Source organism: Bubalus bubalis, chromosome 12 (assembly GCF_019923935.1).
Source record: "Bubalus bubalis isolate 160015118507 breed Murrah chromosome 12, NDDB_SH_1, whole genome shotgun sequence".
Lineage (NCBI taxonomy): Eukaryota > Metazoa > Chordata > Mammalia > Artiodactyla > Bovidae > Bubalus > Bubalus bubalis.
The window spans coordinates 49,934,278-49,959,062 of record NC_059168.1 but is presented as its reverse complement, the minus strand read 5'-3'; the positions used below and the strand labels follow the sequence as shown (position 1 = coordinate 49,959,062).

Below are 24,785 nucleotides of genomic sequence, written 5' to 3'. Positions count from 1 at the left end.
TCTTTTTTGTTATATTCACTAGTTTGTTGTACTTTTGGATTCCACATGTAAGTGATACCATGCAGTATTTGTCTTTCTGTCTGACTTAACTCACTTAGCATAATACCTTCCAAGTTCATCCATGTTGCTGCAAATGGCGAAATTCTATTCTTTTCAATGGCTGAGTAATACTTCACAGTGTGTGTGTGTGTGTGTGTGTGTATTGATGGGTTCTTAGGTTGCTTCCATATCTTGGCTATTGTATAAAGCCTCAGTGAACATAGGGTGCATATATCTTTTTGAATTACTATTTTAATTTTCTTCAGATAAATACCCAGGAGTGGAATTGCTGGGTCATATGGTAGTTCTTTTTTAAATTTTTTTGAGAATCTCCATACTGTTTTCCATAGAGGCTGCACCAGTTTACATTCCCACCAGCAGTTTTCCCTTTTCTCTACATCTCAGCAACACTTGTTATTTGTTGTCTCTTTGACAACAGTCATTCTGACAGGTGTGAGGTGATACCTCTCTATGGTTTTGATTTACACTGTCCTAACAATTAATGATACTGAGCATCTATTCATGAGCCTATGGGTCATCTGTACTTCCTCTTTGGAAATAAGTCTATTCAGATTCTCTGCCCATTTAAAAATCAGGTTGTTTGGCTTTGTGATGGTCTTCAACCAGTTATGGCTATAGAAAGTGAACAGTGACTTTTGGGTAAGGTGGGAGGAATGTATGATCCTTCCCATGGTAACTGTTGTAGTGAATGGTAGGGAGTTTGTACGGAACAATTAGTGAGTATGTCATTTCATGCTTCTGCACTCTTTCTGTCATAACATCACCCTTAGAAGTATTCGTTGGTGTTTAAAAGGCAGAATTAATGGAAACTAAGCAGAAAAGTCTTACTCATGCAGCAGGCCGTGGACAAACTGGTGGTAGCTGCTATAATGATTGTGGCCTAGATAGGAAGTAGTCCTGGAAGGTGATCAATTTCCAACAGAACCAGAACCCAAAGGTAGTTAAGAATAAGACCAGTTCACATTAATTTTTAAGGGATTAACATGTCTCTTTATTTCCCAAAGCCAGTACTAAAAGTCCACCAAGATCATAAGATGCCTGATTACATATATGAACAGAACCGAAACCGGTTAATCGCTTCTGGTGTCCTAAAACCTCCAAGAAGTCCTGAAGAAAAAACTTCTACCAAATCTCTTGTTCAGTTTCTTGAGCATGGAGAGGCTGTGAAAAAGAAAAAACAGGTATAGTATTAAAGTGCTTCATTAATTCTTTCAATTTTAGTTCCTACAGCATTGGTAACCTGAGTTATCATGAGTTAACCTTTTAACTCATAATGATAATGGCAAAGTCTTTTTCTATTAGGTTATATAATGGATTTGGGCAACATATCTCCCAGTTCTTCCTGTTTAAGGGAAATTTGTCAAGTAGAGGTTAATACAACATTGTAAGTCAACTGTGCATGTGTGTTCAGCCACTTAAGTCTTGTCTGACTCTTTGCAACCTCAAGGACTGTATCCAGCCAGGCTCCCCTCTCCATGGGATTTCCCAGGCAACAATAGGATAAAATCATAAAGGAAAACTTTTAGTCTGTACACTGTTTTCTGATGTTCTCTAGCTGCTGCTGCTGCTGCTGCTAAGTTGCTTCAGTCGTGTCCGACTCTTAGCGACCCCATGGACTGCAGCCCACCAGGCTCCTCCGTCCATGGGATTTTCCAGGCAAGAGTGCTAGAGTGGGGAGCCATTGCCTTCTCCAGATGTTCTCTAGAAGACATGTTAAAAGAAGACATAATAGTGTTTTGAATGTTATTATAACTTTAATGAAATTTTCATCATTATTCCCCCAAATCTTTGAAGACCTTGGTGAAGGGCAGTAAAATAGAAACTGAACCAGCTAGAGAGACAACTTTTATAATTGATGAGAGTTATAGAGCGGGGAAGGAATAAGTGAATAGTAGCTCTGGGGCAAAATCACTAGAGCCTGGCTTTATGTGAATACATGTAGATATTTAACAAGAACAACAAAAAACAGAAGTGGGAGAAAATATGGAGGACACACCTGCAATTAAAAATACCAATAGAGCCAAGAATTCTCTGAGCTTTTTATTGAGAGGATCTTTCAGTGCTAGCTGTCTCTTTCAGGCTTTAGGCTGGATCTCTAGGAATGAAGAGTTGAGGACAAGCTGTGTCCTTGAGAATTATAGAATCTGGAGGTGGGAAATAGACAAGTAAACACTTACGCCTAGTAGATGTGTGATAAGAGCTCTCACTGATCATTTAAAGAACAAAATAATGGAAAACCAAACAGAATGGATGCTTAGATCTGGTGGCCAGAATGACCACTGGTGGAAGAAAAACTATCCTAAGGAATTGCACTAAACTCAGAGGAATGAGTGGAAAGTTAGCAAGGCAGATAAGATAGGACAACTATGGACTTGAAAGCCAGCTGGAAGAAGGCTCACCCATGGGTTTGGTTGAGATCATCCTGAAAGAATATCATATAATAAATTGCATGAACTTGTGTGTGTGTGTGTGTGTGTGTGTGTGTGTGTGTATGTGTGTGGCCAGTCACTCAGTCGTTTCTGACTCGTTGTGACCCCATGGACTGTAGCCCACCAGGCTCTTCTGCTCATGGAATTCTCCAGGCAAGAATACTGGAGTGGGTTGCCATGCCCTCCCCCAGGGGATCTTCCTGATTCAGGGATCAAACCCAGATCTCTTGCATCTCCTGCATTGGCAGGTGAAATCTTTACATGAAATTGTATAACTTTGGTTTCTGTGAATTAGAGAAAATGAGATATTTTAAGTGGGGCTGAGAAAGGTTGTTAATTAATTCATTTGATATAAAGTAGGTTGAATTTCAAAAAGAGAGAGATTGTGCACACTATTATATATAAGAAGTATAAAAAACAAGGTCCTACTGTATAGCACAGGGAACTGTATTCGATATCCTGTGATAAACCATAATGGGAAAGAATATGAAAAAGAATATATATATGTTTGACTGAGAGCTTCCCTGATGGCACTAGTGATAAAGAACCTGCCTGCCAGTGCACGAGATGTAAGAGACTCGGGTTCAATCCCTGGGTGGGGAAGGTCCCCTGGAGGAGGTCATGGCAACCCACTCCAGTATTCTTGCCTGGAGAAACCCATGGACAGAGGAGCCTGGCAGGCTACATTCCATAGGGTCACAAAGAGTTGGATACAGCTGAAGAGATCAGCATACACACACATATGTATAACTGAATCACTTTGCTGTCCAATAGAAGTTAATAAAACATTGTAAATCAACTGTGCATGCATGCTTAGCCACTTAAGTTGTGTCCGACTCTGCAACCCCATGGACTGTAGCTGGCCAGGCTCCCTGTCCATGGGATTTCCCAGACAAGAATACTGGAGTGAGTAGCCATTTCCTTCTCGAGGGGATCTTCCAAACCCAGGGATTGAACCTGCATCTCCTGCATTGGCAGGCAGATTCTTTACCCCTGAGCCACCATGGAAACCCCCCAAATCAACTCCCAAAACAAATTTTTTAATTAAAAAAATTAAAGAGAGATTTTGTTCACATCTGGAATGAAGGAAGCAACTGAAAAGGAATAAGTTACGAGTTATGTTTGGTTGTAACTGTAACTAAGTGAAGAATTCAGTTAAGAGAGTTTGAAAGGAATTGTGGGAAAAAGGGGATGTTTCATTTAAAAGAAGGATATTTATTTTTCTGGGTATTGATTTCTCAGAATGAGTTTAGAGTGGATATGTAACAATGAGGATTTCCTGCGTGATGAAGGAAGGAAAGAAGGAAGGAAGGAAGGGAGGGAATAAATGAGGAAGGAAGGAGGGAGGGAGGAAAGTTAAAGAGTTTGCTTCTGGTAATTAAGGAAGATTGATTATCAGTTGGAGAAGGAAATGGCAACCCACTCCAATATGCTTGTCTGGAAAATTCAATGGCCAGAGGAACCTGGTGGGCTACAGTCCATGGGGTCACAAAGAGTCAGCCGCGACTGAGCACATGAGCACATTATCAGTTGGACTGGGCATCCATCATAGAGGAGTATGATAGCTCGTCTACATTTTATTTCCCTCCCCCAACCCCTGCAAAATCCAAACTTGTGTGACTGTTTACATTAAATGACATCTTCACACTAAGTTACATAATTAGAAATAAAATGTAACTATGTAGGCCTATTGTTGAAGAAATCTTTCACTTAGAATGCAGTATACTTTTCTAAGGGATATAATAAAGAAAATAAAAACATTTCCTGTTAAAGTATTAGCACTCTTGTCTCATAAAAAAAGTTGATCACAGCTCATGTTGAAAGGTTCGGACAAAGCAATGTGTATTTTCTCTGGTTCTGGCATCTGGTTTGGCCTCTTCTTTTACATAAGAAAACAGTATCTTCGCTACTATCCTTGGTCAGTAAGTGAAAGAAGCACGTTTTATCTTTTGAGTTCAAAGATGTATGTCCTTTAGCTCTGAACTTCCAAGGATTCTCTTCTGAAACTCCTACTCAGTAGGGTATTTAATCAGAGATGGAGAATAATGACCTCTATGAATACACATCTTTTGGGGAGGTTGCTCCAGGGGGCTTATGGTAATAACTCTCCTGTGGAAATGGCACCTTCTACTAACTATGCTAATAGACAATAAAGATGTCATTTATACATGAACCTCAATTGTTCATCAAAGCGGGTCTGCAGTGGTGAGTTTTTTATCTTAAAGCCAGTCAGTCTTGTCAGAGAGACGAAGGGACGATTGTTGGAGTTGATGTCACACTCCCTCAAACACAGTCATCAACCTCCTCCTCAGGAAGAGAGGATTTGTGACGCTGTCCCAAAGGGGCAGGAGCAAAGGAGCAGGGGGTGGAACTGAGGGCAGACAGTGAGACCCAGGAATTGGAGCAAAGCTCAACAGTATGAGCCTTGTGGGCTACCGTCTATGGTGTTGCAAAGAGTCGGACATAATTGAGCGTGTATGCACGCGCTCAAGTTATGTGAACGTGGTGGGGCTTGGCCTTGGGGCTCCACTTGTGATCAAGGACCAGCAGCAAGGCATTTCTTGGGAGCAAGTGAGAAATGCAGAATCTCAAGCTCTGCCCCCCGCGCCCCACTCCCCGCCCCTCCACACACACACACACACACTGGCTGGCAAATCTCCATTTGAACAGAAAGCCCCGGGGAAATTCTCGTGCACACTGACCTGTGAGAAGCACTGACTCCAGAAAAGCAACTGTAAGTTAGTTATGTATCTCCTTCCCTAAGGCTATGACATATTGATTCCAATACTCAATGTACCAACCCTTCACAGTCACTAAAAAATAGTTTCTCATGAGTTATGATGACAGTGGTCCAAGACGTCACTCACAGGAAAACATCATGGTCGTCAGAAGGAAGAGGGTGTTGAAGGGAAAGGCCATGGTCAGGGGAGATGCAGAGCAGCTGAGCAAGGGCAGTGCTGGGCTCCCATGAATACCAGGAAGCTGGGAGCATTTTGATGTGAGAAACACTGAAAAAAGAAGGGGAGAAGGCAATGGGAATCGTTGCTGGGGCAGTTTGTGAGAGGAGGACAGACATGGGTAGGCGTACCAACAGGGATCTATCACTGCCAAATGATAATTAGAATTCTTTCAGTTAAAAAATGCTTGCCTTTAAGCCCTAGAGGTAGGCAGTGTGGTAATTAGTCCTGGAGGTTGATACTTGTCACTTATATATGTAGTTCCGCCCCCTCCACCCCCCCGCAAAGCTCATGTTTTTTACTTGGGTTTTATTTTTTAATTTTTTTTTTAAAATAATTTTGTTTATTTACTTATTGGCTGGGTCTTCGTTGCCACTCGGGCTTTTCTCTAGTTGTGGCAAGCAGGAGCTACTCTTTGCTGCAGTGCGACCACTTTTCTTGCGGTGGCTTCTCCTTGTGGAGCACAGGGGCTAGGGTGTGCTGGCTTCAGTGGCTGGGGCACACGGGCTCAGTAGTTGCGGTTCCTGGGCTCTAGAGCGCAGGCCCAATAGTTGTGTCTCTCAAGGTCCGCTGCTCCGCTACAGTGTGGAATCTTTCTGGACCAAGGACCGAACCCCACCCATGTCTCCTGCGTTGGCAGGCGGATTCTTTACGCCTGAGCCACCAGGGAAACCCCTATTTCTTAAGTTAATTTTTATTGGAATATGGTTGCAAAGCAGAAATAGAAACACAGATATAAGAGAACAAATGTATGGACCCCAAGAGATGAAGAGGGAAGTGGGATAAATTGGGAGATTGGGATTGATATATATACACTCGATACTATGTATAAAAAACTCACTTTTTGAAAAATTGGCTTTGTTTAGATGCAGTGGCCCTCTGTTGACTTGTCTCCCTCTCCTGCTAAACTGTCATGTACCGGCATTGGAAGAAGAGGCCTCTACGAGACTAGTTCCTTAACTTACCCTAAGTACTATTTCCATGACCGAGAAGAAGTTATTAAAGCCAACATTCGAGATCCCTTGCAGATCGTTAAAATAATCCGTGAAAACGAACACATCGGATTTCTTTATATGATCTCCGCAGTGCCAAGATCTTCCATTGAATATGATACATATAATCTGAAGTGAGTTCTCTTTTATGAAGCAATTTATTTAGCAGTAAAAATTACAAATAAGGTTGCAAGTGTTATCCGTAATCAATTGGGTATTAATGATTTACTGGATAAATTATTATTTTGGTTATCATCCAATAACAAATGAATCTTAATCACAACAGTTTTACTTATTTTGCCCATTTATCTTTACTTATAGACTTTTTATGGAGAGGTATACTGCTGTGCTTCTTATATGTTATATTAATATACCATTTTCTTTAATCAGTATTACAAACAATTTTGATATTTTGTGATTACTGAGAAAAGAAGAGGGCATGCATTAAAAAATGGATGATATGTGATTTTTTTTTACTTGTCATTTCATTTTTCCTTAATAGAGTAGAAATAAAGTTTTTTGAAGTAAAATGAACGATAATTTCAGGTATTTATATAGGTTAATAGTACACACACACTCACATATACTCTCTATTGTTAATAAATATACATTTGTTGTTGAAATAATTTGAAGAGTCACCCAAATGTGAGTCTCTGAACTGATTTAAAGTTGAGCATAACAGGGAAATAGGGCTTAAAGGTGATGCCAGCCTTCCTCTATGGTTGTTTGCATGCATGTGTGCTAAGTCACTTCAGTCGTGTCTGACTCTTTGCGGCCCTATACACTGCAGCCCTCCAGGCTCCTCTGTCCATGGGATTCTCAGGGCAGGAATACTGGTGTGGGTTGCCATGCCCTCCTCCAGGGGATCTTTCCACCTACAGATCGAACCCACATCTCATGTCTCCTGCATGGGAAGGCAAGTTCTTGACCACTAGCGCCACCTGGGAAGCCCATGGTTGTTTAGTTGGAATGAATACAGTTGTTGAGATGGTCTTTCCTTGAAGGTCATTGTAGTTGAGCTTTGCCACCAATACTTTGAGCTGCCTACCCCAGTCTCTGCTGAACAGGAAGATAAAAGTTTCTTCTAGGAGTTCTCTTCTTCCTTACTCAGCACTGTAGTTTCTTTTTTTGCTTTTTAGAGGTTTTTTGTTTGTTTTGGGGGGTTTTTTTTGGCCACACCCCATGACGTGTGGGATCTTAATTTCTCCACCAATGTTGTTTTAGTTTCTGCTATACAGCAGCATGAATCAGCTACATGTATACTTATGCTTTTCTTAAAATAAGAGGCATACTTGTTTTTTTAAGATGGCAGAATTAACATACAATGGAATATAAAGCCATTTCATGTTTAAAAAAATCCCTTTAATAGTATTGTTATTCCACCAGTACCTTACTATTTTTTTTCCGGTTTTTTGTAAGTTTTTGGAGAAGAGGTTATGAATCTTAAACAGTGACTCAGAAAAAAACTGTTTGCCAATTTTTACAAATACTTCTTGAGTAATATGTGAAATGTTTTCACAGTTTCCTCTTTTTTTCTGTTTATTTATTTATTTTACTTTACAATATTGTATTGGTTTTGCCATACATTGACTTGAATCTGCCATGAGTGTACATGTGTTCCCCATACTGAACCCCCCCGCCACCTCCCTCCCTGTACCATCCCTCCAGGTCATCCCAGTGCACCAGCCCCAACGATCCTGTATCGAACCTGGACTGGTGATTCATTTCTTATATGATATTATACATGTTTCCATGACATTCCCCCAAATCATCCCACCCTCTCCCTCTCCCACAGAGTCCAAAAGACTGTTCTATACATCTGTGTCTCTTTTGCTGTCTCGCATACAGGGTTATCATTACCATCTTTCTAAATTCCATATATATGCGTTAGTATACTGTATTGGTGTTTTTCTTTTTGGCTTACTTCACTCTGTATAATAGGCTCCAGTTTCATCCACCTCATTAGAACGGATTCAAATGTATTCTTTTTAATGGCTGAGTAATACTCCATTGTGTATATGTACCACTGCTTTCTTATCCATTCATCCGCTGATGGACATCTAGGTTGCTTCCATGTCCTGGCTATTATAAACAGTACTACGATGAACATTGGGGTACACGTGTCTCTTTCAATTCTGGTTTCCTCAGTGTGTATGCCCATAGTGGGATTGCTGGGTCATAAGGCAGTTCTATTTCCAGTTTTTTAAGGAATCTCCACACTGTTCTCCACAGTGGCTGTACTAGTTTGTATTCCCACCAACAGTGTAAGAGGGTTCCCTTTTCTCCACATCCTCTCCAGCATGTATTGCCTGTAGACTTTTGAATAGCAGTCATTCTGACTGTCGTGAAATGGTACCTCATTGTGGTTTTGATTTGCATTTCTCTGATAATGAGTGATGTTGAGCATCTTTTCATGTGTTTGTTAGCCATTTGTATGTCTTATTTGGAGAAATGTCTGTTTAGTTCTTTGGCCCACTTTTTGATTGGGTCATTTATTTTTCTGGAAATGAGCTGCAGGAGTTGCTTGTATATTTTTGAGATTAATTCTTTGTCAGTTGCTTCATTTGCTATTATCTTCTCCCATTCTGAAGGCTGTCTTTTCACCTTGATTATAGTTTCCTTTGTTGTGCAGAAGCTTTTAAGTTTAATTAGGTCCCATTTGTTTATTTTTGCTTTTATTTCCAATATTCTGGAAGGTGGGTCACAGAGGATCCTGCTGTGGTTTATGTCAGAGAGTGTTTTGCCTATGTTTTCCTCTAGGAGTTTAGTAGTTTCTGGTCTTACGTTTAGATCTTTAATCCCATTTTGAGTTTAGTTTTGTGTATGATGTTAGAAAGTGTTCTAGTTTCATTATTTTACAAGTGGTTGACCAGTTTTCCCAGCACCACTTGTTAAAGAGATTGTCTTTTCTCCATTGTATATTCTTGCCTCCTTTGTCAAAGATAAGGTGTCCATAGGTGTGTGGATTTATCTCTGGACTTTCTATTTTGTTCCATTGATCTATATTTCTGTCTTTGTGCCAGTACCATACTGTCTTGATGACTATGGCTTTGTAGTTGAGCCTGAAGTCAGGCAGGTTGATTCCTCCAGTTCCATTCTTCCTTCTCAAGATTGCAGACTTCATTGCTAACCAAGACTTCTTGTGTTTCTGGATGGTTGACATCCGCCGGGAGGGTCACAGCCAGAGATCAGCTCCCCAGAAAAGACACAGTTTCCTCTTTTTAAAAAAATATCCAATAATCCAGACATCAAGGAGTGCCATTTGTGATTAGTTCCCCATTATGAGAGGAGTCAGATCAGATTTTGCCAAACTTAAAATTGAGACCAAATTGCCAACATCCGCTGGATCATCGAAAAAGCAAGAGAGTTCCAGAAAAACATTTATTTCTGCTTTATTGACTATGCCAAAGCCTTTGACTGTGTAGATCACAATAAACTGTGGAAAATTCTGAAGAAGATGGGAATACCAGACCACCTGACCTGCCCTTGAGAAACCTGTATGCAGGTCAGGAAGCAACAGTTAGAACTGGACATGAAACAACAGACTGGTTCCAAATAGGAAAAGGAGTACGTCAAGGCTGTATATTGTCACCCTGCTTATTTAACGTCTATGCAGAGTACATCATGAGAAATGCTGGGCTGGAAGAAGCATAAGCTGGAATCAAGATTGCCGAGAGAAATATCAATAACCTCAGATATGCAGATGACACCACCCTTATGGCAGAAAGTGAAGAGGAAAGCCTCTTGATGAAGGTGACAGAGAAGAGTGAAAAAGTTGGCTTAAAATTCAACATTCAGAAAACTAAGATCATGGCATCTGGTCCCATCACTTCGTGGGAAATAGATGGGGAAACAGTGGAAACAGTGTCAGACTTTATTATTTGGGGCTCCAAAATCACTGCAGATGGTGACTGCGGCCATGAAATTAAAAGACACTTACTCCTTGGAAGAAAAATTATGACCAACCTAGATAGCATATTCAAAAGCAGAGACATTACTTTCCCAACAAAGGTCCGTCTAGTCAAGGCTATGGTTTTTCCAGTGGTCATGTATGGATGTGAGAGTAGGACTGTGAAGAAAGCTGAGCGCCAAAGATTTGATGCTTTTGAACTGTGGTGTTGGAGAAGACTCTTGAGAGTCCCTTGGACTGCAAGGAGATCCAACCAGTCCATTCTGAAGGAGATCAGCCCTGGGATTTCTTTGGAAGGAATGATGCGAAAGCTGAAACTCCAGTACTTTGGCCACCTCATGCGAAGAGTTGACTCATTGGAAAAGACTCTGATGCTAGGAGGGATTGGGGGCAGGAGGAGAAGGGGACGACAGAGGATGAGATGGCTAGATGGCATCACTGACTCGATGGACGTGAGTCTGAGTGAACCCAGAAGTTGGTGATGGACAGGGAGGCCTGGCATGCTGCGATTCATGGGGTCACAAAGAGTCAGACACGACTGAGTGACTGAACTGAACTGAACTGAAAATTGATTCTTATCTATTTACTAGCAGAAGATGAAGTATTGAAGATGAATATGGAAACAGTTTTTTAAATGTTATTCAGGAAATTAATTGCCTTTCTGGACTAATGAACTTTTACTAAGAGAATTGAATTGATGCTTTATACTTTTCTGGACTCATTTAAGAAGATATTGTTCTAATCAAAGTTTGTTATTTTATCATGTTTTAGGTTAGATGTTAAATTTTCCTCCCAGCCTGAACTCCAAATATTATAAACCTTATGAGTAAGGATGATTATTTAGATGCTATGTAGTAGGAAGCAGCTAAATTGGAAGTTAAAAGTAGTAAATACTGGATCAATGAGATAAGGACACATTATACCAACTTCCTTTTCAAAGTAATATGATAAAATATAATACCTTCACATAATTTTTTAAGTTTAGTAAAATACATTAAATGTGTGGTTCTACAATGTTAATTTCTACCACAGTCCCTTTAATGAGAAAAATAGTTACATTTATCAAGTTTATTCTAAAAAATCAATTTAGTAGAATATGTTAGGCATAACAATTTTGTCAAGAATAAGCTTTTGTAAATATGTTGGAATATTGCCCTGGTGGGACTTCCCTGGTAGCTCAGTTGGTAAAGAATCCGCCTGCAATGCAGGAGACCCTGGTTCAATTCCTGGGTCAGTAAGATCCTATGGAAAAGGATAGGCTACCCGCTCCAGTATTCTTGGGCTTCCCTTGTGGCTCAGTTGGTAAAGAATCCGCCTTCAATGCAGCAGATAGTTTGATCCCTGGGTTGGGAAGATTCCCTGGAGAAGGAAAAAGCTATCCACTCCAGTATTCTGGCCTGGAGAATTCCATGGACTCTATACAAGTATGCTGCTGATTATCTTGTCCAGCAAGAGGGCATAATGGTGACTCTGTTCAGGTCCAGGGCAAGTTAGAGGAAACTAGGTTAAAGATCAGAAACTAGAGAGGGTGAAAGGCATAGAGAACACAGATCAAGACAAAGTAATTCCGTTTTGTTAGGACTTTGACCTTGAACAAGAGTGATTGTAATCGAGAAGTAGCCATGAGGTACGGAGGAATGGCTGTTGGTTATATACCCATTTTGTGAGAGGACACTAAGTGGAACCATCACATTTTCATGTCATAAAAGGTGATGATTTATTGGTGTTTACTACATTCCAAGCAAAGTATATACATATATATATATATACACATATATATGTTTTAATCCTCACAATAATGTGAAATAAATGTATTTATTACCTCTGTTTTACAAATAAGACATAAAATGGTTAATTAACTTGCCCAAGATTGTACAATAAGTAAATGACAGCCTGGCTGACTTCAGAATGTATACTCTTAATTTCTCTGCTCTACTGCCTCTCAAAATGAAACTCTGAGGAGTCCATGAGACCCCCATGAGACTGAGAATATGCTTCAAAGAATAATGGAAGGCATGGAAACATTTTCTATCATTTCCAAATCTAGCACAATAATCTGTTCTCAGATAAACATATTGAATTTTTCCAGAACAAATGCAAAATAATGCTTTCTTCTCAAAAGAAAATTGATGAAGAGAGGGGGAACTGAGATACCAACTAGGAATCATTGGAAGTTGTACTCTCATAGCAAAAAAAAAAAAAAAAGATATGTTATACCATTACTGAGACACCCGTACAAAGTTATGCTCAGAGAGGAAATGGAATAAATTAATTAAGACAAACACAGTGTTCAAAAAAGAAAAGATTAGCAATTAGGCAACATAATTAGGATAACTCAAATTGGATTTATGAACCACAGTAATTTTCCTGTCCTTTTTAAAAAATATCTCATTAGTATGAAAATGTTATCAAATGAATCAGTAGCACTGAGAAAGCTATATCAACACCTTACTGAAAGATATCCACCCTGCCCCTAAAGGGTTTGAACTTTCAAAGGCATGTGCAAGAACAAAATATGAAACCAAATTCCATTTTTAGATTACCGTCTGATCAAGAAGTTCAAGAAGCTAGGAATGCAAGAATTCAAATTTCAGGGACTTCCCTGGCAGTCCACTGGTTATGACCTCTGCTTCTACTGCAGGAGGTACAGGTTCAATCTCTGGTCTAGGAACTAAGATTCCTGCATACCACTTTGTGAAGTCAAAAAAAAAAAATTACAAAGTTAATATCTAATGTTAGAAAGACTTTCTTTTGCAGAATTGCAATTTTACCAGTCTGTGTGGAAATTATTTATTCTACTTGGAACCAGAAAAGCAAAGGAAATCAATCAGCAATACCATTAGCTCCACATGTTACATAACAGAGATGACCACAGCCAAGGACATTATTAAAATTTTACTGCATATTGATGACTGTGCAGACATTAATAACTGCTAGATAACAGCTCCACAATCCCTGCAATGAAATATTTGGAAGAAGTTTGTTCTTAGGGAGGAAAGCTACTGGGGTCGAAATATCCAAAGAAATTGAGATATTATGGAAATACTTCTTTAAAATACATTTTCCATGTAGAGTTTATTCTGATAATTCTGAGATTAAGATACATAATACATTATTTTATTCACAAAGGAACTCCCATATGTAAATGTTTCTCTACAGTTATGAATTCCAAATTAAATATTATCAAAATTGTAACTATAATAAATTCCAAGTCACCACCTGACCTTTTGTTTTTACACCTTTTACAAAGATACAAGAACAGAATACATTATTTGTTGTTTCAGACTTAAGTGCGTAGGTGATCCCAAGGCAGAATTTTGTTAAGAATTGGAACATATTTTGCAAATGATTCAACTTTGTGGATTTAGTAAAAGTCAGTTTTTAGTTTCACAGCTGGGTTACTTAACTGACATTTGAGTACCTGAATGAACTTTATAAAAAAATTATTAAAGGTTCCTGAAAACATATTAACACATACTGATGAAGATTAAGAATTCACAGCAAAAATTCAACTTTGGAAAGGTGAAATTTCCAGTGGCTCTCTAGTGATTTTTTAAAGTTATTGTTAAGAATTTAAACTTAAGTAAAAGTCAAACAGAGTAACACCTATGTCTGAGAGAAAGCTTCACCATTGTTTCTGAAATACTTCATATGGAAATGCTTGACTGGGTTTTAAGTCATTTTGTAATAAGAAATTTCAACATGGCAATCATCAAAGAAAGAAAAGGAAAAGCTGTTAGAATTAAAGAACGGTGGTACCTTTGGTGCATAATTTCAAAAGAACAGGTGATCCAAATTCTGATCAGTGGAGAAGGGAGTTTCTAGTCATTGGAGACAGAGCAATAAATCATCACCTGCCACTTGCTATCTCCCATTTCTATAAACAGTATTCCTTAGCAGTGGTGATTATTAAGAATTTGAACCGACTACCCATCATGTCTTGATTAAAAATGCAGTATCTACTTCAAAAAAGCTATGGTCACAGGTACAGTTGTTTATGAGCTAAGTTTATCTGGACTTTTCATAAAATTCAATATTGAATATTTCCCTGAATATTTCATGTTTTATTTTTCTTATTATAGTACAAAGAAATTATAATTAAGTCTTCGCCAGTGTGCCTTGTAAAATGTTATCAGTGTTCAGACGTGTTAGAACATACAAATGCGCAAAGCATGAGAATCTGACCTTTGGTTAACTCTGAAGCTCTCTTCCCCTGGCAACCTGATACAAAGTAGTATATCAGTTGTTTCTAGGCAACATTGCTTATGACAAAAATGACCCCTGACTGCTAAATTATATCTGCATTGAGAGGAACTAAAAATGAATTATAAATAACTGATGGGGAGCCATAGTTTTGTACTTCCCATAGTACACTGGTTCTTTCTCTGGGCATGTCTCTGCAGGAACCCTAAAATCTGTGCTTAAACTTATTGGAAGAAGTAATGACTCCTCTTAAGCCAGAGTGGACCCATTGCGTATCTCATGTCCTAGCATCTGAGTTGTCACCTTGGGAAAGGACAGCTTGCGGTGGCCGTTGGATTGCTGCAAGGAGTCCCATGCAAAAGCAAAGCCTGATCCTGCTTAGAAGGCAGGAAGTAGTTCCTGTCCTAGACTTCTAGGTGCCTGAGTGTATGCTAAATCACTTCGGCTATGTCTGACTCTTTGCGACCCTATAGACTCTAGCCTGTATAACCAAAGAACCCATTCTTGTGGGATACCTGTTGGGATTACAATTCTATGAAACGTAGTTATGTGACTTAGGATGATATAAAAGTCTATATTGGGCTCAGGCCATATTACTTTCTAAGTGATCGAGTTGGTTTTCAGATAGTCTCTAAGCCTGTTATATTAAAATAATTTTTAGACAGCTTTTAAAATTTCAAACTAAAGCTATTCTATCCTTTCATCTAGATTACATGTTTAGTAGCCTAAAACAGAATATGCAGATAAATATCAGCTTTCCCAAGTGAAAGCGTTTCTAGTTACATGAAGTCATAACTATTAAAAAAACACTATAATGAGGCATATGTTATATAATAAGGAAAAGATCATTTTCAAGCCACATTATCAGAAACCTCCCCAGGTTGCCTAACACAGTGACAGCTTTCTTGGGCTAGTCCATGTAGAAATTTCAATCAAGTGGAAACACCATGGATCTTTAGTATTTTCACTTGGAATTATCAAAAATCCAAGTTTCAGATTGTCTTCCTTTCAATACACACACAGACACACACACACACCATTTTGGCGATGTTGCAATTTAGTGGATGATTATTTCATTTTATACAAAAATTTGAAGAACCTAGAGCAGTGGTTCTCAGCTTTGGCTTCTAGAATCACCCAACATCTACCCCCAGAGTTATATTTAATTGGTTTGTTGTGCAGCCCAAGCAACAGCATTTCTTCAAAACTCATGAGATGATCCCCAATATTCAATCAGAGTTGTAGGCCCTGGGGCTAGAACAGTGGTTCTCCAGCAGGGAACCACTCCAAAGGGTTTGCTAAAATGTAGATTGTTAACCACCCCCAGTTTCTGATTCAGTTGGTCTGGAGGAGGCCTAAGAATTTGCAATTCCCACATAATGTTGATGCTGCTGTTCCAAAGACCATACTTTAAAAACCATTGACCGTAGAGCACTGTACTATTGAAGACACTTGGAAGTTATGCTTTAGTCTAATATTCTAGGAGTTCTTATCAGTTATTTTTACCATTTCTGGTTAATCAAACCAGAAGCAAAGCAAGCCATTACTCTTCTCTAGTTAAAGTTAGATCTAAATGCATACTGAATCATGATACTGACCATCATCAAATAGATTGAGGTTTACAAATGCGAAACTCAGGAAATAGCTAATTTCTTTCCAGGCTCTTGCTTGTTTACCTTTGTCCAATAAACATATTCAAATCATAAAATTATGTAATAAACTGTGATTAAAACTGTGTAATAATGAGACAACTTAGATTTGACTCATCTAATTCACCCCAGCACCTAAAAGCAGGTAAGGAATTACTCACTTGTTTGTAGAAATCAGGAGGGGCAAAGGGAACAGGTGGACAAAGACATGCACATGCGTTCTGGCACAATCTAAGATGTGCTGAGACGACCATCTTAAGCCTAAGATGATTGAGAGACCAGCCTGATTAAAAAGGACAATTGTGTGGACAGAGAAGGAGCTAACATGGACAGGAGAAGAGTGCCACAACACCCAGCAGAATAATTTGGATTTAATGACATAAGCAGTAGGAGGCTGTTCAAAATTCTCGATCAGAAGGCTCATACTTTTGCAGTCTTAGTCTAGTGCATCTGTTTAAAGATGAATGGATGCATGTTCTATCACTAACAACAGATAAAGACAGATGCATGTTCTATCACTAACAACAGATAAAGATGCTATTTGAAATATCAAATCACGTTGAGATTGTTTTAGAAAAATCAAGAGAAAAAATTAAAGCTTTTTAGAACCACAGTAGATTTCGTTTATCTGAAATGAAGAATAACAGGACAGTGGATGACCTCCCACAATAGGCCATGCAAATTTCTTAACATGACACATTCTTTTGGACATTTATAGAAGCCTTGAGTCTAAGTTTCATTTCAGATGGACAGACACTCTACCGCAGAATAATTTGATAAGGGATTCCATGATTCTACATTGAACAGCAAGAAAAGACAATGAGCATCTTTTTTTTTCCCAGTTAAACACAGTTATGTATAATTTTATTCAAGACATTCTTCTCAGCCTGATTAACTGTCTAAGGATCTCTGTTTAAGTTGGGTCATAAAGTCATTTATCAGCAAAGTAGGAATTTTAGAGCACAGCAATTTAAAAAGTTAAGTTCTCTTTTGAGGTCTTAAAGGAAGACTAATTTTCCTGGTTATTTTCTCAAATAAAGGCCTTGATGAAACAAACATCCAAAGGAGGCAGCTGAGGGCATTCCCTGGCGATCCAGTGGTTAGAACCCTGCACTTTCACTGCTGAAGGCACGGGTTCAGTCCCGGTTCAGGGAACTATCCTGCAAGCCACACAAAGCCAAAAAATAAATAAACAAATAAAAACAAAAACAAAGGAAGCTGTTGAAGTTTGAGGCTGAATTCTGAATGCCAAGAAGTGCTGAATTGGCAGCCCTCACTTTGGAGTAGAGGATCAATTTCTGGAACAGATGAACACCAAGGTTTACAATGTGAGGAGTAAAACACAGCAGTTCAGGAGTATATTTAGGGTTCAGCCTCTAGGAAACAAACTAGAGAGTCTGAGCAGAATAGGAGTCCAGAGAACTGTGCATATGCTTCTTTAACTTTTGCAAAGCTTTCCTTGACTCTGCTGTCCCTTCTGCCTACCAAATGGATTGGGCTTAAAGGAAATTCCTGCTGATCCTCAAGAGAATCACTGTATTAGAGTAGTAAGGAAGAAAACTACTTTTCAGAAACTTTAAGAAGGAAAGCTGTGACAAACCTAAACAGCATATTCAAAAACAGAGACATCACTTGGCCAACAAAGGTCCATATAGTCAAAGCTATGGTTTTTCTGGTACTCATGTACAGATGTAAGAGTTGGACCATAAAGAAGGCTGAGTGTCAAAGAATTGATGCTTTCGAACTGTGGTGTTGGAAAAGACTCGAGAATTCCTTGGTCTGCAAGAAGATCAAACCAGTCAATCCTAAAGGAAATCAACACTGAATATTCATTGGAAGGACTGATGTTGAAGCTGAAGCTCCAATACTTTGGCCACCTGATGAAAAGAGCCACTTATTGGAAAAGACGCTGATGATGGGAAAGATTGAGAGCAAGAGGAGAAGGGGGTAGCAGAGGATGAGATGGTTGAATGGCATCGCCAACTCAATGGACATGAGTTTGAGCAAACTCCAGGAGAGAGTGATGGACAGGGAAGCCTGATGTGCTGCAGTCCATGGGGTTGCCATAAGTCAGACGTGACTTAGCAACTGAACAACAAGAAGGAATGGATGGGGTGGATACAACCATTATACAGGAAGTTTAAGAGAAGGAAGATGACAGGGGATTTTAAGTTAAATGAGCAACGGTGTCAATAAAAAAAAAAAGGAAGCTAAAGGAAAGCTTTCTACAAGTTAAAGTGAAGTTCTATACATTTTTTAATGCAGAAAAAAAGTATTCAAATACAAGGAGAGGTAGAAAAAGGTGATGAAGCCTCTCCATCTCTCTTTGGAGGAAAGCATGAAAAATGTACTCAAGGAGATAAAACACAGTGAAGGTACAGTGAAGTTTTTCTTTAAAAAAATATTTATTTTAATTTACTATTTATTTAGCTGCACCAGGTCGTAGTTGGAGCACGTGGGATCTTGAGTTGTGGCATGTGAACTCTTGGTTGTGGCATGTGGGATCTAGTTCCATGACCAGGTATCCAACCTAGGTCCCCGGCGCTGGGAGCATGTTGCCTTCGCCACTGGACCACCAGGGAAGTTCTGGGACAAGATTTTCAAGTGAAGGTACAAAAGAGAGCTCATCATGTCACCACCATGTTTTTGTTGTTGATTTGCTTTCAAATAGAATTCAGTGGTTACAAACATTATTGTGTGTCAGAATCACACAGGAAATTTGCTAAGCTAGACTCTCAAGTTCTATACATAAAGATTCTGGTTCTGTGTTGGACTCAGAAATCTGGATTCTTAAGCACCCCAGGTGATTTTTATGCTGATGATCCAAATTTTAAAAAGACTCTCATGTGTTTGTTTGCCCTGTGAGGAGTAGAGATGTAGAGTGGAGGAAAAGGCTTAGGGGTTTGAGAATGAGAATCTTGAATAGGCAGGAAAATGTAAATAAAAAGGATCTCTTTGTGGCACTGAGAACCAATAAGTTAAAATTCAATGTCATGGACCACGCCTGCTATCTTCTATCAATCGAAGGGCCTTTAGTAGCATATAGACCCACACAGAGTAAGTTTTCTAGACACGCACACACCAGGGCCATTAGTGAACTGTTTTTCTTGCTTTTAGGTTGGTTGGATACTGAAGTTAATGAAACATCTAAGGTTGATTACAGTTTCAGAGACAAGTTGAAATTTCCCACTTTGTAGAGAATCACTTGAAGAATGTCCTAATTATATGTTAAGCTGTTAACAAAGAAAAAAAGAAAAACATTTTAGCATTTTCTATACAACTTACCAGCAACATGTAATACCTGGCATTTTCCCAAATGTTTCTGCTGTGAGTCAGTTAGAACACAAACAGAGTCAGACAGTGCTGTTAGGCAGGAGCTAAGCAAGTTGAAATTCTTTTGTTACAGCACTGAACTGGGGGAAAGAGGTTTGAGATTCTCCCAGTCCACAGCCCACCAGCCCCCTAGTTCCCTTTTGTGCTCACTTGAAGAGCTCTTGCTTTGAGTTCACTTTCATTCTGGCCCTGTATGCCCTAATTTTTAAATATTTTTCTTAGTGTTATTAAAACAAAAAGAGAAATTAAAACCTAAAAATCATTTTTGCCACTGGTTCATCGTTTTTTGATTAACAGACACAAAGCATATAAGAATTTTGTTCCAATCCCTTAAAAAACTTATCGCGCATATGTACATAAATTTGTTTAAGTGTAATTTCAGGTATTTTACGTGTGACCTGAAGGCTGTGCTAAAGATCATGAACTCAGGTTCAAAATGCAGAGCTAAGGACTGGAAGAGAAAAATAGAAATGGGAAACAGTTGATTTTCACTGGAGGGTTCCTGTCTGAATTCTGTATAGTAATTTTTAGAATTATCATATAACATACATAACTACAGTTTTAGCATAGTTTAACATAGAAACAATTTGAGGTTTTGTTCTTGCTATGTCATATTTTGCACTTGGTCTGTTAGTAAACATTTAAATAATATCCAATATTTCAGTGCTATAGCTAAAATTACAGAAAATATCTTTGTGTCTGTAAGCAAGATTTTAAGAAGTTTTAGGGTATCTCCCTTTCTATTCTCATTCCTTTGCTTCCCGCTCCTATCCATGCTCTGGTTTTTATCCCATTCTTGCTTTACGTCTTTGCTTGATCTATTTCTTATTATAAATGAGGTTGATGAATATCCTTAATGACAGTTGAAAGAGGAATATCTTGAAATAAGCAATTTCTCATTAACAGTTATTTTGATATGTGATGATAAATTGGACTTTTTAAAGTTTAATCTGGGTCTTGATTCTGATCTAATTCTTATTTTCTTGTTTTGATCTTTTTCATAGTTCTGTCAATATTGGGTAGAGTAAAACTCTTTCATGCTATTATTATTGAATAGTTTCTAAACAATCAATGATAAATAAAAACTTATTTCTAGTTATCTTTCACTTTAAAAATCCACAGTTGGTTTGGTTTTGTAAAAATTACATAACTGAAATTATCAAACATATTGCCAAAATTGTAAAATCCTTAAGAGTTACGGTAAGTCCAACTGCTGTTAAAAGCAGCTCTCTTTTCTTGAATAATTTATTCAGTCTAAAAGTGGTCTGCTAGAATTTTTTAAATTTTTAAACATTTGTTTTCCAGAAATCTCTTACCTTTTTAAAACAAAATAGTAATGCAATTGCTTAATTTTATGTTGAATACTGTATTCACTTGCTCCAATTTTTATTTGTTCATAGGGTTGTGAATTATGAGAACATCAATAAAAATGACTATTATACTATTAGCAAAAAGGCAGTAACACACGTTTATAATAATGACATTGAATTTATCGAAATTGATCGATGGGAACAGGAATATCTATATCACAGAGAACTCACTAAGATTCCCATATTTTCACTTTTTCGAAAATGGAAGGCTTTTAACGTGTGGAAGAAGAATGTTCGCTCCAAAAAAATCAGTGGATGTCGAAAATCTCTACAAAAAGATCTGTTCATTGTTAATCATGTATGTATTTGTTAATCATATTTTAAAAGAATTACTAACAGAAAAAAATTAATCTCAAAAATAGAGTATTTCCTCTATTAAGAGAATTAACAGTTTTTGCCCTATTTGTCATTTAAGGGTCTGGCAGTCTAATGTGTTTCTACATTTTACCTAGGGTTTGCACAGGTCCCCTTTGTTTAGAAGCAGCCTCAGAGGTTTAGGTTCAGAATTCCCTTTGTTGTTGATCAGGAAAATTGTGTATCCTCTTGAATAGAGCAGGCTAGCAACTCCTATTACTTCTTCTCATCTTTGAGACCCTCTGGACTATATGGTCCAAAATAGTTTGTGGGCTTGCTTTCATGGGGCAGTATCTCCCAATGTAGCATGTGTTTTCAATCATGAATTCAAACAGTAGGGAAATTTTTAGTGTTTACTTTGGAGGAAGGGATAATCATGGGAAAGGAACTATTAAAGTGTATGTGGCCATATTTAAAATCTCTACTTCTTGAATTTCAACTTGCAGTAGAAGTTTTCTGATTGGCCCCTGGGAGTGAACTGTAATCACTCTTATTTTATGTCTATTTTATAACACTGAATCACCACCCTCTCACATCAGAAATTTCAAGTTTGCATTTTACTGGTCATTTCCTTCTCTTTGCATATGGTAATCTGAAAGATAGTTATCAAGACATCAGTTGCACAATAAACGAACTTGAAAGAAATACAACTCACATAAGATGTTAGTACAAAAACAGGTATATAAGATGTACCATCTCAAGTTCTCCATCCAATCAAGCATTCTGAGTTGTTGAAAAGATTCTAATCCTTCTTGATATCAAACTCAGCCCCTAGACCTCTAATTTCACTAAGGATCTATCAATCATTTTAACATATTTTACCACTGTTTTACAGCCTTTCATCTTTTACCATGTCTTGGACATTATATATTTCATTAATTTATTCCAAGATAAATAGATTAGTACTTCCTCCCTTTAACCTCTCAATCCTTAAGTTTGTTTTCTTATATCATGTGCTTGAGAGTTGTCATTCTCTTTGCCCACCATTCATACCAATAGTCCTTTGACCTTGATAATATCTTCTCTTTAATGTAGTCCAAGCAGACTAGAAAGTTCACATCATTGTAATCTTAGGTTGATACAACCAAAAGACCCATTGTGTTGGTTTAAATATCTATTAATATTAGATGCTATCATTACCACACAGCACTAGTCTTATATTTACAAGTTAACTAGGAAGGCTGGTTCTCTTCATTCTTTTCTGACCATGTTGAAGGGATATCCTTGAATTTTTTCTTTTTATTATTTTTAGGAACCAACCTTATTAGCGTCTGTGCCCACATTTCCTTATAACAACTTTGTTGAAATAGAATTCATATAATTCATTCATTCATTTAGAGTATACTATTGAATGGTTAGAATACATTCATAGAATGGTCAACCATCACCATGGTCTATTTTAGAACATTTCTATCACTCCAAAAAGAGTGATCACTCTCCCTGATTAGCATCATGTTCCCTGACTTCCCCAGCCCAACCCCTGCCCCAGCTCTGATCAACCACCAATCTACATATTCTCTCTCTTGATTTGTCCACTCTGTGCATTTCAAATAAATTGAAACATGCAATATGTGGTCCTTTGTGACTGGCTTTTTTAACTTAGCATGTTTACTACATAGATGGACCTATATAGTAGCATGGCGTTTCCTTTTACTGGTAAATAATATTCCATCGTATGGATACATATGTTTTATTTATCCATCCACCTATTGACAGCCTTTCCCTTCTCCAGGGGATCTTCCTGACCCAGGGATTGAACCTGAGTCTCCCCCACTGCAGGCAGATTCTTTACTGTCTGAGCCACCTGAGAAGCCCCATATATAAATAGTGTGTGCATGTGTGTGTGTATATATATATATAGTCTATATAGCAATACAACTGACATTTGTATATTGAGCCTGTTTCCTAAAATTTTGCAGAATTTATTATTGACTCTAGTAGTTTGTGTTTCAGTTAATTAATTAAATTTTTATCGAGGCACAATTGACATATAATATTACATGTTTCAGGTATACAATATAGTGATTTATAATTTTTAAAGGTTATAGTCTACTTATTATAAAATATTAAAATCATGCTAATGCTTATCACCTTCAATGGACACTCTTGATATACCAGCCCAGGAATGAACCACCTAACCCAAATTCCATCTGAAATTTGCTAACAGCAGAAACAATGATGAGAGGAAAAAACAAAACACCTTCCGTCTCTCTTACATTCACAACAACTTTCACTTTTGTCCTTTATGCTGATAGCCAGATATTTAAGTTAAGCCAAAGTAATTTCTCAGATTTTATATATATATATATATATATATATATATATATCCCCCAAATTCCCACTGTCAAACTCTCACTTTTTGGCAGACCATCAATACCAGTTTTGCTGTCCACCTGGATCCTAGCTCTTTATCCCTTTACCAACAGAACTTATATTTTTGGTTCAAGGACTTTTTCTCCACAGTACACTGGACTTTCTTACTTTTGCTGCCCAATTTTGATCACAGTCTCGTTTCTACTCCTGTTTTCATATTAATTCATTTAATACTTCTTATTTCAACTCAGAGACATAACCTGTAAACTTCTACTTCTTTTTTAAATTGAATTATAGTTGATTTACAATATTGTATTTTGCTTCTTTTTATCATGAAAATTCCTCCATGAAATGAATCTTAGGGGCTACATGACTTCCTAGATGTTTTCTCAAATAAATCTCTTCACTGAGGACTCTACTAATTGTAACTTCCTTTTATTTGTACTTAGAATAAATAATTAAAACACTATTTCATGAGGTCTAAATGACTATTGTTTGTCCTGTTTTAGAAACTCCTGGAAAGGAGTCCAAGAGTGTGCTGTATATAATACTTAAACCAGCATCACATATAAGTAAATTAAACTTTTAAAAAAGATAATGTAACTGCTCCTCCTCTGATTAGATTAGAAGTGAGCAGGAATGACCTAGAAACAATCTTGGAACATATGCCTTCAAAGTCAACATCCTAGAACCCAGATTTATGATGATGGCATAGCAGAAGATTAAGTTACATTATATGACATTATTCCACAAATAATCTGCATTGCAAAATAGATTCTTAATAGTGACTGTTACCCACTGAAATTGTAGAGTTAAATTTGTCTTTGTTCTATATCATACCCTCTTAGATCAATAGATGGGCACCTCCATTATCATGGTGACTGGACATTGTAAAGTCCTCAGGAACACTAAGAATCTTTTACTAGCTGTTAGTCAAACCTAGTGAAATTTAAGATATGGCCCACTGCTCTGTTTCTTGCCCTCAACTTTATAGCTAAAGCATGTGTATTCAAAATGAAAAGAAAGGAATTCAGACAAATTGAAAATGATAATTCAAAAAATACTTCCAGAACAGAATTTCAGAAGTATCCCTTTTTAATGTATGTTCTTTGTAGTTGTAGCTGAAATTAACATATAGAACTATTTATTTTTCTTAATTCCCATTCTTGCTTTCCAAATATTTTATACCTTAAAATTTCAGCTTTTTTTTAAACC

At 37.7% G+C, this 24,785-nt stretch overlaps 1 protein-coding gene across 1 annotated transcript in view; it reads left to right on the top strand.

Moving 5' to 3' along the window:
* Positions 1 to 24,785, top strand: part of DNAH6 (dynein axonemal heavy chain 6) — a 279,376-nt gene that overhangs the window by 10,182 nt on the left and 244,409 nt on the right. Inside the window, exons 3-5 of the mRNA XM_006055830.4 lie at positions 1,065 to 1,241; positions 6,313 to 6,572; positions 20,934 to 21,201. Of these exons, the coding sequence (XP_006055892.4) occupies positions 1,065 to 1,241; positions 6,313 to 6,572; positions 20,934 to 21,201 (705 nt within the window). The remainder of the gene's footprint in view (positions 1 to 1,064; positions 1,242 to 6,312; positions 6,573 to 20,933; positions 21,202 to 24,785) is intronic.